We start from the raw sequence: 18198 nt of genomic DNA, 5'->3' as shown, positions 1-18198 counted from the left end.
CAGTGGTGATCATAAATACTTTTTTTTTCTTTTCAGCGTGACAGAATTCATAGTTTTTGTACCACACCCAGTGCTCCATGCAATGTGTGCCCTCCATAATACCCACCTCCATAAATACTTGTTAATTGAGAGATTGACTTAAAAATCAATGAGCAAGGTAGCCTACAACAGTTTATTAAGCAATAGTCTTCTGTTCCATCCAGACCTGTGCTGTGAATTTTTTCATAGATGAGTAAGATGTAGTATTTGTTTTCATAGAGCCTATGGTTTCATACTCAAAAATTACACATCAAAACCCAGTAGTGACTGATCTTAGATAGTATAGAACCACATATAACAGTATATAATCAAGATTGGATAGTATAGTCAGCTAAGGGCAATTGGAGATCAATGTGGGCAGCACCCCTAAGAGAGAGAAACCCTGCGGAGGGAGGGCTGGAATTGGGATTGAAATTTTGGCAGAAATTTAGTTGCAAGGAGAGGATTAGGAAGAGCAATGACACCTGGGGAAAATTTGGGCAACTCTACCATGTGAAGAGGAAACCTTTCTTCACTGGAGAATGTGCCTTTGTTGCGGGGAAAGTCAAGTATGCTCCGACTGGTTGCAAGTGGTTTGAAGGAGCTCCTTAGGATTCAGAGCAAATATATGAATGAGAATCTATGATCATGCCATGGAGAGTCATGGCCCTCCATAAAAACAATGTAAGGATTCCCTTAAGTAATTGCCCACATTGGTCAATTGAGTTTTGTCCCCAAACCACCTAGGAAAGACAGACTTTACATCAGTCATGGTTATACATTACACACAGGGTTCTAAACTGTTGGTCTCAGACAATCTTTCTAGCTTCCTCCTTCATTAACTTATGGAGTATAATAGAACAGTGGCCTTACTAAAAAGTATTGAATTTCATTTCCAAGAAACAGAAGTCAGATGTTGAGGAGTATTCTATTCAGAGAAATTCATGTTCTTCTATAGCTTTAATCTGTTACTGCTCTATGAGATAGAGATCTTATTTTATTTTTATTTTGGGGTTAGCCCTCCCTAAAAAAAAGTTGGTATTTTTAACATGTGTTCCTTGTATGTGCTTAATTTTGCAAAATATTTTGGATACCATTTTACTTTCTCTTATTAAAAAAAAGGCACCAGCCTGCAAAAACTTGCTGTTGTGAGTTTTATTCTTCATGGAATCAAATGTATTAAACCACCAAATGTTTTTTATCTGACAGAAGCTGTGATTCACACTAAGCATCCATGTAAAGACCTGCTTGGAACTTTTTTTTTTCTTTTTTTCACCAACCTGCTTGGAACTTTAGAAGTGACATAATTTTATTAACCAAATAAACAAATAAGACAAAGAAATACAGTTTCAGTCTTCTAAAATTCCAAAAGCATCTAATGAAATCTCTCAAAGTAGGTGTTAGCAGGATTGTTACAACAAAGGGCAAATTGTGTTGTTTATTTTAAAGGAAATAAGCTACACAAGGAGAGAAAATTTTCTTAGAGTGACCCTCTGGATGTATTAGGTTGATTATGGCAACATTTGATCTTTGCATGTGGTTCCATGATATGCAAGCATGTCTAGCCTTGACATTGAACCTCATCCTAAAAGTAGAAATAGAAAAAGGCTACTTGGCAATCTTGATATTGATTGATTTAATTGATTTACTGCATTTTTATCTGGAGGCCACATATGACTTTAGCCTCTGGGGGCCAGTTTCATTTGCAAAATTGGTGGTGGGGTAGGTGGACTGTTAGCTCAATGATCTTTTAAGACCCTCCTCATCTAGCATTTGGTAGCTCTAGAGCATCTGGGTGTCAAATCTGTTTCCCATTAGCCAACAAAAGATGGACTTTGTCAATAATGCCCAAATTAATCATCTGGGAATTCCTGTCTTCCCAAGGTACTCACCCTCCCTTGCATTACCATAATGATCAGAAGCCCCTGCCAAAAGATGAACATTACCGTGAGATTCAACACATTAGACCATCACCTTTGTTTGTACCTTTCCTCAAGTTAGTGCACAGTATGCCTGTCATTTCTCTTCCATTTTTTAAAAATTTATTGATAATCAACAATGGTAGGACAATTGCACCTCCTTATACCCGTCGGGTCTTCTCTCGTCCTGGTGACAACCAGCACTGAGGAGATGCCTTCCCAGGGGGCCTCTTGACAGAGAAATGGAAAAATGAAATAGGGAGGGGGCGTGAAGGAGGAAGGAGATCCCTCATTGAATGCCTACAGCTGCTTGGCAAGGTGGGCCCCCAAACCAGGTTCCACAGAGGAGATAAGAGTCTTATCAGATCTCAGATCTAGCTTTATGGTATGTGTGGAAAGAAGTTGGGACAAGAAAGTGTGCTTGGGGATAAAGAGAAAGCAGAAACAGAGATCCTTGGAGGATGCATCCACTTGAGAACAATCCTGATGAGTTCTCTGCCTGTCCCCAACTACATCCGTGGCCACACAGGCCGAGGCAACAAAGGACACCTCCTGAGTCACACATACGTCCGGTAGATGCACATACACGTGTACTCGGACTGACCTGTCTCCCAGAGCATTCTGACTGGTTTTGCTTCTTCTCTGTCTTCTTTGTCTGTCCTCCCTGTCCTGCTGGATCTTCATTCCTCCTACTTCCCTTTCTTTCTCTCACTCCCTTTCTCTCGCTTTTTATCTAAGTTGATATAATGTGTCATTTATGTCCTCTGTAATAAGAAATATGCACCTGTTTCAGTCTTTCTTTCATTTATATTTTGCGAAGCTGGGTCCCTGCCAACATTCGTTCCGAAAGAATCTGTAATTGTTTCTTAGACTAAAAGAGGAAATTCAGAAAATGAAAGATACTAATCCTGAGTCTTTTGTTTTAGCCTACAAGGAAAAAATGAAGGAGCTGTCCATGCTGTCACTGATCTGCTCTTGCTTTTACCCCGAACCTCGCAACATCAACATCTATACTTATGACGGTAAGTTACCTGCAGTAGAAATGCTCCCGCTAACATTGTTTGGAAAAGCTTACATACGCTTGTTTCTCTCTCACAGCTCCTGATTGAATTAAATCAAGTTTTGTAGATTGACTTGTTGTGTCTAGCTATTTGGTCTTATTGATTGCCTCTTGCTCTAAACAGTTTAAGGGTTTTGTGGTTTGTGTGTGTGTGTGTGTGTGTGTGTGTGTGTTTCTCTGTTTTTTTTTTTTTAAGTAAACCCTAACCCTGAGATCAAGAGTCACCCACTTGGGGCACATGGGTGGCTCAGTCAGTTTAAGCATCAGACTCTTGATTTCGGCTCAGGTCATGAGATCTCAGGGTCACGAGATCGAGCCCTGCATGGGGCTCCACACTCAGAGAGTCTGCTTGAGATTCTCTCTCTCTCTCCCTCTCCCTCTGTCCTTTGCTCCCCACATGGCCTTCTCTCTCTAAAATAATAAATAAATAAATCTTAAAAAAAAAAAAAAGTCGCATGTTCTTTTGACTGAGCAAGCCAGACACCCCTCAAACAGTTCCAGTTTGATGCTAAGAAGAGCACATTTATGTCTCTTCAGAAGTAGAGCTAGACGGCTGGTAGCAGCCACATCCAGCATACCAAAAGGGAGAGCAAGTCTAAGGCTTTTCTTTGCAAATGCTAGAATACGCTAAGCTTGCGTTAGACCAAACAGTAATTTGCAAGAAAATGCTTTATACTTGGGAAACTCAAAAGAAAAAAATCAACAACCATCCCTGTTTCCCCTTATTATATTCTCCATAACGTTCCCATATTTTGAATATGCATGTCAACAAGCTAACAAGTTCCCATGATAAAAGTGACTTATGACTGCGGCCCCAGATAATAAGAATTGAAATTAACATAGAAAGAAAGACAGAAAAACAGAAAGAAAGAAACCCAGCTTAAAGAACTGGCATGACTATATACTTCACTGTAGTACAACACTTTCCATTGGATTTATCAAAGTTCAGTCTACTTAGCTTGCTTTTTCTTCCTGGCTCTGCAGCTATCTTTGTGACCTCAGGCAAGTTACTTAGATTTTCTGAGCCTTAGTTAAATCTAGTATCTTCTTCCCATAGTTGTTACAGGGTTTAAATGGTCTTGGCAGCAAGGCTGACCCCTTACAAGGCCTCAAAAATGGTAGCTATCCTTGCCGTTGATCTCATCCTCACTTAATTCAATCAGCATAATGACAGTGTTTGATAGAGGTCTATGTGTAGCAGTCAGAGCTGAGGTCTATTTTGTTACCTGTTGGCTTATCATGTTTCTTTTCCAGATGAGTAAAGACATACATTAAAGATCAGCTGAAGGCATCTGTGGCACTTGACCCCTTCTGTGTGTTTATTTCTTTTTTAAGATTTTATTTGTTTACTAGAGAGAGAGAAAGAGCAGGATGAGGGGCAGAGGGAGAAGGAGCAACCTCACTGAGCAGGGAGCCCAACATGGAGCTCCATCCAGAACCCTGGGATCATGACCTGAGCTGAAGGCAGACGCTTTAACGACTGAGCCATCCAGGCGCCCCACTTCTGTGCCTTTAAAGCCTGACCCAGGACTTCGAGGCTTTTTCCTTCCAAAGTTATGCTAACATAGCACAAGTGTCATAAATGCTAATTAACTGTTTTGTAACCATGTCCTTGTGAAAGGGTTTCAGTTTCCAACCCAAACTTCCATTAGAAGGCAGGACCAACGCCTACCTCCTGTAAATTCATTCAGTTGACAGATAACCCAGACAGAGGCTTCCTCTGCTAGATATAGCTGTGACCCATAATCCGGCCACATTTCTCCTGGGATTCTAATACCTCACTACAGGCTGTCACAGAGGCTGCAAAGATAAATATGGAACAGGCCTCTCTTCGGGAGAACTTAGAGCCGAAGAGAAGAGACATACATCCAATAGTCAAATAATCAGCAAGCAGAGCACAGTGTGGTTAAGGGAGAAGCTGGAGGTGACACCAAGTGTACTGGGAAAACAGTGACAGGTTCTACAGCATTAGAGATTGAAGACAGGGGAGAAAAAAAGTCAGAAGTCATGGGTGAGCTGAGTCTTTGAAGCTAAACAGATAAATTCAACATTGCTTGTGCACTGCCTCCTAGAAGAACTGGTAAAGCATTTCAAATTTCCAATAAACCTTTGTTATTTTTTTTCTTTCTCACTTAGCCTGAAAAGGCCTCCAGCCATGATAATTTTCAAAGGATAAATCGAAATCTTTGCCACTTTATTTTCATGGGAAGCTCATGTTTATTCAAAAGGAAAAAAAAAGTTCAGTTTAAAATCAGTTTGGGCTCTTTTCTCCTAAGGACGCCTGCCTTTAATCAACTCCCTATGGACGTTGTTGAATTTCCCAACACTGTACATATTTATTCTGTTGGAATATATCTGTAATGATAGTTAAAAAAAAAAAAAAAAGGTCTTGTATGTTCAAAACCATGTAGAACAGAAAATCACACGCAGCATTTATTCCTATTTGCCAGAATAACAAGGCTGCTTTCCATTGCCAGAACTCAAATTTCAATAACCCCTGCTTCACTGCTATGTATGCTTAACATCCTCCAATATTCATTCCTCAGATATGGAAGTGAAGCAAATCAACAAACGTGCCTCTGGCCAGGCTTTTGAGCTGATCCTGAAGCCACCATCTCCCATCTCAGAAGCCCCACGGACTTTAGCTTCTCCAAAGAAGAAAGACCTGTCTCTGGAGGAGATCCAGAAAAAACTGGAGGCTGCAGAGGAAAGAAGAAAGGTAACTTCTCCCATAGGTTTTTCAATTCTTCTCTCTTTTCTCTGTCTCTTACCTTCCCTCCTCTTCTCTCTCCTTTCTTCCCCCTCCCCCACCCCACACATTCCAGCAGAGGTTCCAGGGGACAATATGTGTAAACCTACAATATCCCAGCACGTGTAGGTCTTCAACACACACAGAGCCAGGCTAGTTCAAGTAAAAATTGCTGCCTCTGGGCTACTTGAAACCAAACATCTTAGACACTAAAAGAGCTTCAATACCTTGGTGCCCTTCTCCCTCTCTTAGATCCCTTATCCTAGAAATCTCCCTGCCTTAGTCCACAGTGCATATCCAGGAAAGCATAAAATTAGGAAACTTAGCTTCACGGTTTGGAGGTGAGGAGGGATATATGAGTGGTGATTACTCCTCTCAGGGTCGGTGTCCCATCCCCAGTGTGGCGCATGCTTTTCCTTGAAATTCTAGACCACCAGATCCTCCCCCTAAAATATCTCTGCCCAGATGCTGCTCACCCCAGGATAAGGGCCCCAAGCTTGCCTCTGTCCTCAAGGCCTCACTTCCTGCCTTTGAAGTTGGTCCTTCCAAGATCAGGATCCTCTAAATCTATCAGTGTCCTCCTCTCCCCAGTTCTAAGCCTTGATGGCCTTTTCTTCTCTCTTTTCCATTGGCCCCTGTTTGTATTAAAGCACTTTTCTTTTGCCCAATCTCTAATTGTTCACAATTAGATGACTAAGAAGCCAAGGGTATTAAAAAGGGGGGGGGCAACTCAGAAATCCCAAAGACTCTACACATAAAGATAGAAGTTACATCTGAATATGCCTGTACCAATCAAGTGATTGTTAAAGTCCATCCCACCAAAATGCTCTTGATCAACCCAAATGGAATTATTTTTAGGTAATTCATGCCTCTATTGTATTTTTCACTGACTTCATCATAATATATTTTTAGAAGCATGTAGTCATTAAGAATATGCTCCATGCACTGTCTTACTTAAGTGGAAACTCTGCATTTACAATAATTTTTATTTTATTAATATATTACTTATAAAAAGTTAGCCAATACATTCAACACCTATAGGTTGGATAGTTACAAAGAAAACAAAGATAGTCCTTCTCACTGAATTCTCTAACAGTTAACATGACACAAAGCCAAATATGTGTGTGTGCATATATGTGTGTGTATAATACATGTGTACATATATGCACACATATATATACAACATATGTAATATCAGATAATGAGAACTTATCTCCTAACTTGCTGCCAACAGATACAAGTTACTAACTACAACAGTGATGGTGTGTTACATTCTAGGCAGATCAAGTTTTCTTACAGGTAAAGGGCAATGGGTACAGGTCCTACGTTGTCCTGTAGAGATGCTGGGACTTGATTAGAATAGAAGGTCAGTGACTGAGCTGAGATTGAAACCTGAGATGAAAATTCAGCACCATGGTTCAGAATGTTGCTGGTGTTTCCAGGCCACGTATTTAATTTGAAGGATACTGTTAAAAGGAAAGAAAAACACAGAGATTATCAAAATTGACTTGGTAGCCTCATAAAACTCCTGAGTTAGCTAATTACTAATTCTTTCTGGTAAAATTCCTACACCCTGACAATGATAAATTATCAACAATTACACCTTTATACAAGTGAATTTAACTAGAAATTGAACTAGAAATTGGCCTTAAATTGTTTTTTAAGATATTTATAAATATAATCATCCGGCATCATGACACCAGGAAAAATTTTTGAAAGCCCTTAAAATCAGTATTCCTTCACATGTCTGGTATTACTTGTTACAATTTTCAAGGCAAAAATCATTATATAGATTATGTCCTGGTAGTAGAGTTTTAATTAGAAGAGAATATAACTAATTAACAGAAAGTACCAACTTAAAAAATCATTAATTGATTTTATTCTATTGGCTTGTGCCAACTTAATTAGTGCTCGTTAGAAGAATTGTTAATTCTCCTCAAAGAGCCTCTAGCTAGTGGATATATGTCAGTGATTACCTTAGTGAAAACATGCATTTAACCAAAACTCAATTCAACTAGCTAAAACACAAAATGGGTATGTGACTAAAATGTCTAGAAATGGTTACAGCTTCAAAAACAAGCTGGATCCAGACGAAGCAATGTAGTCAGATAAACCTTTTTATATCTATCATCAATCTCCTCCTGCCTCTCATTGATTTCAAGACCAAGAGAGTTTCCTTTCCAACAGTCGCTCCCAACTTATTTTCCTCACAAATTAGACACTCGAGCAGAAAGAGCATTTTTCCTTCCCACGAAAGTCCTGGGATTGATCCTCAGTGTCCTGTCCTGGGGTCACACCCTGAACCCTGAGCCCATCCTTGGGGTTGAGAGGATGCGGTACTTTGATTGGCGAGCTTGGATCACATGACCTTCAGAGGCGGGGAGGTCAGATTCCTGCAGAGAAATGCGGAGGAGTAGAGCCCTAAAAGGAAATTGAGGTGTTGTTATCCAAAGAAGGGGAAATGGAATTTCGACAAGCAAAATGACAGATAGCCACAATTTTCATCTTTAGAAGCTTAGCTTTAGTATAACAATTGCAGTAACTATTTAGCTCCTACACTAATCAACTCGTAATTCTCCTAGCCCTTTCAGCATGAAAAAAGCGATCTCTGCAGCTACACAGAACAGTGCTGTCCAACAAAAATATAATGTGAGGCACATATGTATTTTAAATTTTTCTAACAGTCACATTTTAAGGAGTAAAAAGTAACATGAAACAGCCCTGTGCGGCTAGTAGCTATTCAGTTGGACAGCACAGATAAAAATGAGACCAGAAAAATCTTAGTGAACCATGGAGGAATTTTAGGCCTAACTGTTTCTAATTGGTACCAGATAATTGTTCAGTTTCAACTTTACTAATTTTTTACATATTTTCTAAGAATTACATTGAAATATAAACTCAGAAAGTTAAAAAGAAACTGCCATGCTGTGATTTCAATCTTTACGTAATCAGAACCAACCCAGGGGAAGTTTAGGACCTACTGGAAGTGATAGGATCTTCTAAATCTCACACTTTCTTCTTTGGCTCCGTGGGCTCTGCATTTACTTGTCAAGTCCTCACTGTGGGGAGGGAGCTTCTCTGGGCCCAATTTTCACCTGCTGGTCTCTCTCCTGGTGTTCAAATTTACTTATTTATTTATTTATTTTTTAGCACTTTGCACAATTAGTAAGCATATGTTTATCTGCATATATATTTATTTAGCTCTAATATCCCCTCTGTTAAATTATACACTCCATGAAGGCATGGATTCTGTCTTTTGTTATTAGTCCCTAGAAAGAATTAGTACTGCAAATATTTTTAAATGACTAAGGAGATGATAATTTTTAGAACCAAATGTTAAAGTGGCAATTTATCACTTGTTTTGACTTTCTATTTTGTCTTCACATCCTAAAACAAAATTATAATTACTACTTTTCCAAAGGATATCTTCTGAAAGTGCACTAAATAAATTATACAATCCAAAGGCTTCTTAGTCTGGGAAAAATCACTCAACAGATATTTTAAGAACCTACTATTTGACAGGCACTGTTCTAGCTATTAGAGATGCCTCATCAACCTTATTCCAATTGGGAGGAAATAGTTAATAACTAAATAAAGCAGGGCAAAGGTAATTGATAGTGCTGGAGTGAAAGGCGTTATTCATATGGGGTGACCAAAAATGGCCTCTTAAATATGAGAACATTGTGGGGGGGGGGAGAAGCATGAAAGAAAGGAGTAAGCTTTACAGCTCTTCTCTGGGGATAGAACACTTGAAGTAAAGAGATTAGCAAGTGTAAAGGCCCTGAGATAGGAGTGTGCTAGGACAGTTGAAGTACACAGAGCTCCGTGTGACTGAAGCAGAAAGAACAAGGAAGGGCCAGCAGGAATTGGGGTCAGAAGGTAGCATTTTAATGACTTAGACTTCAATTGAAATGGGAGATCATTGAGGAAAATAAAAACATTTCACTATTTGATGTGAATCACAGCATCTCTTTAGAAAAATATCTACTAAAAAAAAAACTGACTGACTAGAAACATTAGTAGTGTTAGATAGAGAAGACATGAAAGTGTTCTAGACTAAGAGAATCATTCCAGAACTAAGGATACACAGAGGTAAAAATGCATAATGTATGTTTTCAGGGCAGTGGGTAGACCAGCGAACTAGTGGAGTTGGGTAGGGAGATGGAGAGTAATGAGGTGAGATTGTGGAGGGCCTTGAAGCACCCAGATTAGATGTTCAAACTCTATTACAGAAGACATAAAAAAACACCAAAGGCTTTCAAAAATAAACACATGTCCAACCTAGTCCAGTGGTCAGCCACATTTTGCTCTGGGTCTATTTCTGTTCTCACAGTTACAAGTTTTTAAAGATTCTGCCTATCAAACATGTTATTAATAGTAGTATGATATTAACATAATAGTATTAATAAATTAATATAATAGTATTAATAAATTTGTTTTGCCATGGTTATAAGCAAAAAAATCTATAACTGCTAATTAATATTTTTGATTATCATTAAAAGTAAGTATTTTCTCACTAAATTGACTTAATTCTAACTCAATGAGAGTATAAAAATAGACAAAGAAAAAGGTGAAATATGATTTCTGATAGGGTTTCTAAAACATAATAAAAGCTTATGAGCCCCTTTCCCCTCCACTGGTATCATCAAAAGGCCTGTTTCTGAGAGTTTAGGGACCACATCTGGGAACCAAGGACCTAGGCTATGTTGCAGAGGCCTTCTGGATTTATAACTGGAGGGCTGCAATGCAGTCATCTCCACGTGGGCTCAAACTCACTTCACAGTAAATGTTCTGGCAGTGTCCCCAGTTCCTCATACCATCTGCTGACACTATTGCAGCACCGACCATCTGGTTACTAGGTTGGACAGTCCTCCCTTAGGCTCCTTTGAACCAGAATTAATCCCCATTGATTGGTTCACAGAAGAAATTTGTTACACAAGAAATAAGTCTTTTTCCTGCTTTTCCTCCTCTCTTTGATTATCTGTGGTAATCAGCATTTGCCCCGTAAGACCAAATTATCTCATGAGGTCAGCTTGAAGCTCATATTTTGAAATCAAATTTCCATACTTGCAACCGACCCCCATGGGTGAAACTCTTCAGTCATCCATCCATTCAGCCAGCCAGCCAGCCATTTATTCATTCAACAAACGTTTAGCAAGAAACAGCAGAGCTAAGCTAACCCAAAGTCCCAATTGGCCCAGGACAACTCCAGCTTAATCCTGCTTTTCTATATCATTATTATCATTTCAATTTTACAAGTACCCCAGTTTGGACATAAATTATATGGTCATCATAAGCTGATCATAGTGTTTAAGAGCATCTTTAAAAGCACAGTGGGAGAAAACATATGTTTAAGACAATACCTGTGATCAAAGTCTGGTTCTACCACATAATAGCTGTATGACCTTGGACAAGTCCTTAACCTATGTCTTATTTTACCCATCTGTAAAGTGAGCCTAGTAATGGGACCTCAGTCATGGAGTTAATGTGAGGACCAGAAGACCTATCCTACATGAAGACACTTGGCAAGCCCTGTGAGACAAAGAGCTATTATTATGCAAAAACACATCTGGTTCCTGCCCATTTAGTCCAGCAAACTCACAATTTTTTAAATTTTATTTTATTTAAATTCAATTAAGTATATAGTGTATTATTCATTTCAGAGGTAGAATTCAGGGATTTATCAGTTGCATATAGCACTCAGTGCTCATTACATCAAGTGCCCTCCTTAATACCCATCTCCCAGTTCCCCCATCCCCACCCAGCTCCCCTCCAGCAACCCTCAGTTTGTTTCCTATACCTAAAAGTCTCCTATGGTTTGTCTTTCTCTCTGATTTTGAAAATTCACAATTTTATGAAGAAAAGAAGTTTCTTATCAACAAAGATACTGAAATGTTACTGTACATTTCATAAATACTTCAAATATTATAAAATATTATTTATCAAGTTACAAAGAAGGAGAAACAGTTTGATAGGTGACACCTATATAAATAAGTCTGCATAGCTACCAGTGGCCTGAAAAAATTAGCATTAGGAAAAAATGATGAAAATTTAAGAATTCTAATGACATGGGTAAAATCTCAACCTAAAATAGATTGAATTAAAAAGAGCACTACTCAAACCAGTTCAGTGAGATACCCACACTGACAATATTATCACCTATCAACTCCAAAGTCCCTGAATCTCTGAAAGAAAGATACATTGCTTATTTTTAAGAAAATGGAATAAAGTGGACCATTGGTCACCAAACTTGATAGACTTACCTTTTCTGTTTGTTGGCATCTCCTAGATGGCAATTAAAGTTGCATCCAGGAAAAGAGGGGGTGGTTTGTACAGCAGTGGATTATGAGCTAAAGTGCTAGATTATCTGTAATTCAACATTCAGAAAGCATCTTCTCCTTGGTGAATGTGACCCTTGGTCCACAGAACCCTCTTGTGTGTGGTCCCCTCGGGGAAGAGCAGCCCTACCCCTGGTAGTTCTTTTCCTAGTTCATCACAGTAAAATCAGTACAGGCTTTAGTCTAAGAGCTCATTCTAAAGGTCTTTAGGTTTTAATCATTTTAAAATTTTTATTACACTTCTCACTCCAACACAAAGTGAATATGGCACCCTTTTGTTTTACACAATTATATTCAATTATTATATCTTAACAAGACATTATTATGCTCCAGCTGGGTTACTAATGTTTTTTCATTGTTAATAGTAAAGCCAATAATTGGAGATGCATCCTCCAACCTATCACTGTGAAGACACTGAGATACTAGGAGATCCAGTGTCTGATAAAAGGTTCAAGTTAGTGGCAAGCAATGTATTCAAAGGATGAAAGGAGACAATAAAATAAAGGGCTAGAAGTGTGTTCACTTCTGAAATAAGTGGAACACTAATACTATCTAAAATATAGTCTTAAATCTCTTATGTGTACATAAAATAAAGTGAGTTTTATATACCACTTAACTCAAATTTATCTTCCATTTCATTTGTATAGTAATTAAATTCATACTCAGTAATACAAGAAATGGTAATGAACCTCTTTAGAAAATGTTGAAGTGTTCCTAAATGTACAATAACTCCTCTCCCTGTCTCATTATTTTTCCCTTCACGTAGTCTCATGTAATCATTGCAGTGATACTTAGTTCAGTGTGAGGAGGTTGATGCCTAGAAAAGGTGTTCACCAATTCTGCTCCTCCATTATTACAATAGCAAGGTGGAGAAAGTTCCCTGATCTCCCAGAATGTCATGTTGGATGTCTCAGTCCTATAAATAGTTTGCCTTGACATTTGCATTGTATCAGCTGATGATTAGCATGCCCTAATTTTCCATTTCATTGTGTCCGTGATCTTCTATATTAAGTACATGCTCTTCAGAGATGGTCCTCCATGGTCAGACCTTTTCCCTTAAACAATTTATTTTTAACAACTTTCAACAAATCCTACCTTTCAAGCCTCCCAGTAGGGGCTCTTTCTGCTAATCTGCCCAAGCAAGGAATAAAATAAAAAACACCTCTTCCACTTTGCAGTGAGAACGTTGTATCTGCCAAAATGAAGGGACACTTTTCCACTTTTGTCTAACACATATTTTTATTCTACATCCTTACACACACCTTATATTTTAAGGCAGTTTTTTAAACTACATCCTTTTTTGCTCACTGATGGAAATAGTAGAACCATAACCGGTTTTCTTCCGGGCTGTGAGGCTGTGACTGAGAGGTTAAGGTGTATTTTTTTTTAAGATTTTATTTATTTATTTGACAGACAGAGATCACAAGTAGGCAGAGAGGCAGGCAGAGAGAGAGGGGGAAGCAGGCTCCCCACCAAGCAGAAAGCCCGATGCAGGACCCTAGGATCATGACCTGAGCTGAAGGCAGAGGGTTTAACCCACTGAGCCACCCAGGTGTGCCCCTATCTTTTTTTTTTTTTTAAGATTTATTTGTTTATTTATTTGAGAGACACAGAGAGAGAGCATGAGCAGGAGGGGAAGAGGGAAAAGGAAACAGAATCTCAAGCAGACTCCCCTCTGAGCATGGAGCCCAATGAGGGGCTTTATCCCACCACCCTGAGATCACGACCTGAAGGGAAACCAAGGGTTGAAGGCTTAACGAACTGAGCCATCCAGGCGCCCTTGGGAGATGAAGGTGTATATATGAACGAATCAGTTTCTCCCCAAGAATAAATTCAGAGAAGTTGTAGGCAGAGATATCTGGGTGCTAGGCTGCAAAAGTAAGAAAAAGGAGTATGACTGTCACAGCAGTGGAATTATGGAGACTTAGGAACTGAGATAAAGACCCCAAGACTATTGGCTCTGTGGAAGAACGTGTTTGAGAGTTAAGTATTTGTGAGGAGAAACCAAAATGGGGCCCCGTCATAAGAATTCCAGTGTGGAATTCTTTCCATAATCAACTTCATGTCATATATTTCTTTGATGGACATGAGCTTTATATATTTGAAACACAGGTAATCATTAGGTCCTAAAAATGGATTCGTTGAGACGATCACAAATATGACCTTTCCTCTGTAGAAGGAAAGGCACGACAGGAAGGAACAGCCTTGAAGTGGCCTGGCCCAGTTTGGCCAGTCTTCTTCGTTTAGCAGCGGCCTCACATGAGAACGCTCCGGACTGCCTTCTGTTTCTGTTTCACCCCATTAATTGTGCTAAAGAAATACACTTGACAGTGATGCTGGGTAGTCTCATTTAGTCCCAGCGGCTACCAAAGGAGTAATACCATTAACTGAGGCAGCTCGTACGGAGCCAAACGCTCCACCCAGTGAGGCAGTAGGCCTCTCTCCGTCACTGATGATGAGGCCTGTGGGAGTGTTTGTTCACGCAGACCAAACATCCCCCGCCAAGGAAGTCATTTGAAAAGACACATGCTGCCATATTGCCCTGTGAGTCCCCAGGGCTTCCCTTCTCGATTCTGTTCCCCTACTGTCTCCTGACTGTCTTTAGGCCTTTCACAAAAGAAAACTAAGAGTGCAAATATAAACTGTAAGTTAGAACCCAATTTTAGAAGAGCCACAGTAAATTTGAGCACCTGAAAATGAAAAGTTCCTCAGTTGCCCCTTGATACCCATCCATGATAACTCTCTCTATGAGCAGCTACAGTGGAGAACAGCCGGCACATGGCCCCTTGCCCTGCAGTCCATCAGAGAGAAACTGTATAACTGTGTACACACACACACACACACACACACACATCTGTAATCAGTGTGTCCCTGTCCCAGTTCAGTAGTCCTAGCAGCAATAAGGAAGCAAAATCCGTGTAGGATGCTTTACCAATAGTCCCACCTAGAGGCAAGAGGATGCATCAGCTAGAAAATATTTTTTCATGTTTTTTCCCAAAAAGCTCCATTTGATTTTGAATTTATTCTGTGTTAACATTTTCTCATTATTTTTCTTACTGGTTTTTTTGTTAGCTATCACAAAGCAAGACTGATGAGTCTAAAAGGAGACATGGGGCTAATTTCCAAATGTTCTAATCTCCAGTGAGTCACTAGACCTGTTCCTGATGAACTTGAGAGCAAAAACGTCAGCAAAGAGTCTTTAAGACTGCCTGATGTTACCATTCCTGTAGAATTGTATTTGAGGAGAAGCTTCTTCCCCCGTCAAACTTCACAGTGTTTATGTACCAAGATCTCTCCTGTAAGACCCCATGACCACTGCTAATTAAAATGGTTTCCCATTAATGCTTCTAATAGTAATCAATATTTGACAAGCCATGAGATATTTTTTTGATCTGTCATTGTTTAGGTGTTCACATTTACAATTACTCCTATGAAGCTTTCCCTCAGAGTGCCGGCCAGTCCTAAGGCATTCCCCAGGAACAATGAGTGTGCAGTAATTTAGTCTTAAACCTGGATAGCTCTGCACTGAGTAAGACTTCTTTCAGCTGCATATTATGGAGGAAAAAGTCAAGTTAAATAGCACATCTGGGTCACCAATGAAGCCCTGACATCAAAGACCATGCCAGAGCATTTTCCAGAAGATATTCTGTGAATAGTGTGCATTAGAATCACCAGGGAAGCTTATCAAAAATATAGATTCCTGGGTCTCAGGAAAGAACCACAGAATCAGAATTTGGGAAGGGAGGTGGATACCAAGCCTCTGCATTTTCATCAAGCACCTCAGTGATTGCTAACCTCCACTGCACAGAGTCATACAGCCCCCTGATGCTGCAGGAGAAATAAGGACACAAAATGTGAGGATGCTCAATGGGTGCTGGGTGGGTTGTGTCTGGCTTTGATGTTTCTGCTCTGACATAATTAACCACAGCGTTTCAGAGATTACCCAGGTGACCTCAGCATGTTCAAGAGGAGGCCAGAATAAGGGCTTTCTATTTTCTGTGGCCAAGTGGACATTAATTTTGTACTGTTCACAAGTCTCCAAAGAGAATTTGGCTAATGAAAGAAAAATAAGCAGGTTGTGGGACGAGTGGGGTGGGGTAGGTGGGGGGTGGAATAAAATGAGGAAATGAATTTGGGGATTTGATTGGCTAGAGTTGAAAGCTTACTGCGGGACTCAGCCTATAGCTGGTGAAAAAATGGGGCCTGGAAAAGACTAGAACTTGCCCTAATCTTCCCATATTTTCCTTAGGCTTCAGTGGACACTGCATTCCAGTGATTAACTGCAGCATCCTGGTTGCATAAATGCTTAGCAGCAACTTATTCTAAAAAAACAAAACAAAACAAAAACTCCTCAGGCGGGGTTAAATGCTTCTTCTAAGACAGTGCCTCCAAAAAACTCACAGGTGAAATTTCAGCTGACCACATCTCCCAGCTAACCCCATTCTACAGAAAACTCGAAGCTGTGCAGATGAGTACTGAATGGCAGCCATGCTCAAGGCTAGAAGTGGAGTTCATTTGAAAAGAACACTCTCGAATCAGGAGGCCATTGTTCCCCCAGGTTTGTGTGTGGGTGACTCTTAGATGAGTATGTTTTTCTTCCACAGTCTCAGGAGGCCCAGGTGCTGAAGCAATTGGCAGAGAAGAGGGAACATGAGCGAGAAGTCCTCCAGAAGGCTTTGGAGGAGAACAACAACTTCAGCAAAATGGCGGAGGAAAAGCTGATCCTGAAAATGGAACAAATTAAAGAAAACCGTGAGGCTAATCTAGCTGCTATTATTGAACGTCTGCAGGAAAAGGTAAGCCAACAAAGTCCTGGGCATAAGCATGCGTTGCCCAGAGAGCTCCAGCAGGGGGAGCTCTCAGATGTCCAGGCACCAGAGACTTAGTCAAAGCCAACAGTTTGGGTAGGTTCTCCCATTGTAGCATTGACGTCATGGGCACTGCAACATGGTAGAAGAATGGGAATCCAACATTAAAGCTAGAACTGTGTCTGTTTTTGTTTTTTTTTTAAAGCAGTGAATGAATTCAGGGAGGCTGATCCATGTTTTCAAGTATAGCAAAGAGTTCTATTTGAAGAACAATCCCTTAGAAAAATATTAAATTGGAAATATGAAGTAGACCATTCAAATATATATTAATAAGTAATAATAATATATAATAAAATAACACATTCGATATTTATTTCAATTCAATATTTATTTAATTAAAACATGATGCTAAATATATAAATAATAATTTGGAAAAATACATTTGTAGGAAAAGGACAGAATATCTATGAAAAAAAGCAGGAAGCCCAAACTCTCCATGTAGGAAAATCTACATGTGAAACTGGTGTGTAATAACATTGCTTGAAACCAAAGCAAAGGAAAAACAGTAAGAGATGTTCATTTCCCCAAGTTCTGATATCCTGGTGTCTTCTCACCAGCCCTTCAGTCAGGATGAGCAGTGCTGGAGAGCCTCTGGAAAGTGTTCTATCTTTCCCTTTTGTGGGCTCCACTGCTATCTACCCACCACCACCACCCAGAAAACTTTCCTTTGAAAATGTGGAGTATAGCTACAAATGGTTAGGCTTTGTCCATCTCCAGAAATTGGATGAAACATTGAGAAATACGACTTTTGAGAAACAATTCCTAAGTCCTTTTCTGAGCAGTTGCCCCCTGCACCAGTACTGAGTACAACGACATGTCGCCACTGGAGAGAGAAGTAAGACTGCCCCGTCATCAGAGCATTAGGAGTCTCGACAATAGGAGTTGTGCTCCTGTTTTCTGAGTTTTTCTTAGGAAGACTCATGTCTTCAATTAGAGTTGGCCCATCTCATCTAAGGATCAGGCAAGCCCGTGCTGATGTTCTCATCTATTCTGATAACTCTGTTTTTGCTCCCATTCTCTGATTACACCTATCAGGCCAGAATCAAAGAAAATTAGGCATAAAGCCTGAAAATAGATACATTTAACTCCATAGAGTTTGGTGGACATCTGTGCTCTTGAGGAACTTTTGAAAGCATTGCTGGGGAAGTGTGTGTGGGCTCTGATACAGCAGTGGGACACTGAGGCTCTCTGAAGTGTGTAGAGGAAGTACTAGGTGACTTGGGTGGGAACGGAGAGCCACTGAATG

At 39.8% G+C, this 18198-nt stretch overlaps 1 protein-coding gene across 1 annotated transcript in view; it reads left to right on the top strand.

Annotated features, from left to right (window-relative positions):
* STMN2 (stathmin 2) overlaps window positions 1-18198 on the top strand; it is a 52424-nt gene that overhangs the window by 24682 nt on the left and 9544 nt on the right. Inside the window, exons 2-4 of the mRNA XM_044245410.1 lie at window positions 2864-2959; window positions 5544-5716; window positions 16689-16880. Coding sequence (XP_044101345.1) covers window positions 2864-2959; window positions 5544-5716; window positions 16689-16880 — 461 coding nt within the window. The remainder of the gene's footprint in view (window positions 1-2863; window positions 2960-5543; window positions 5717-16688; window positions 16881-18198) is intronic.

This window comes from Neovison vison, chromosome 4 (assembly GCF_020171115.1).
Source record: "Neovison vison isolate M4711 chromosome 4, ASM_NN_V1, whole genome shotgun sequence".
In the NCBI taxonomy this organism is placed as follows: domain Eukaryota; kingdom Metazoa; phylum Chordata; class Mammalia; order Carnivora; family Mustelidae; genus Neogale; species Neogale vison.
This window is presented reverse-complemented; position numbering and strand designations above follow the sequence as displayed.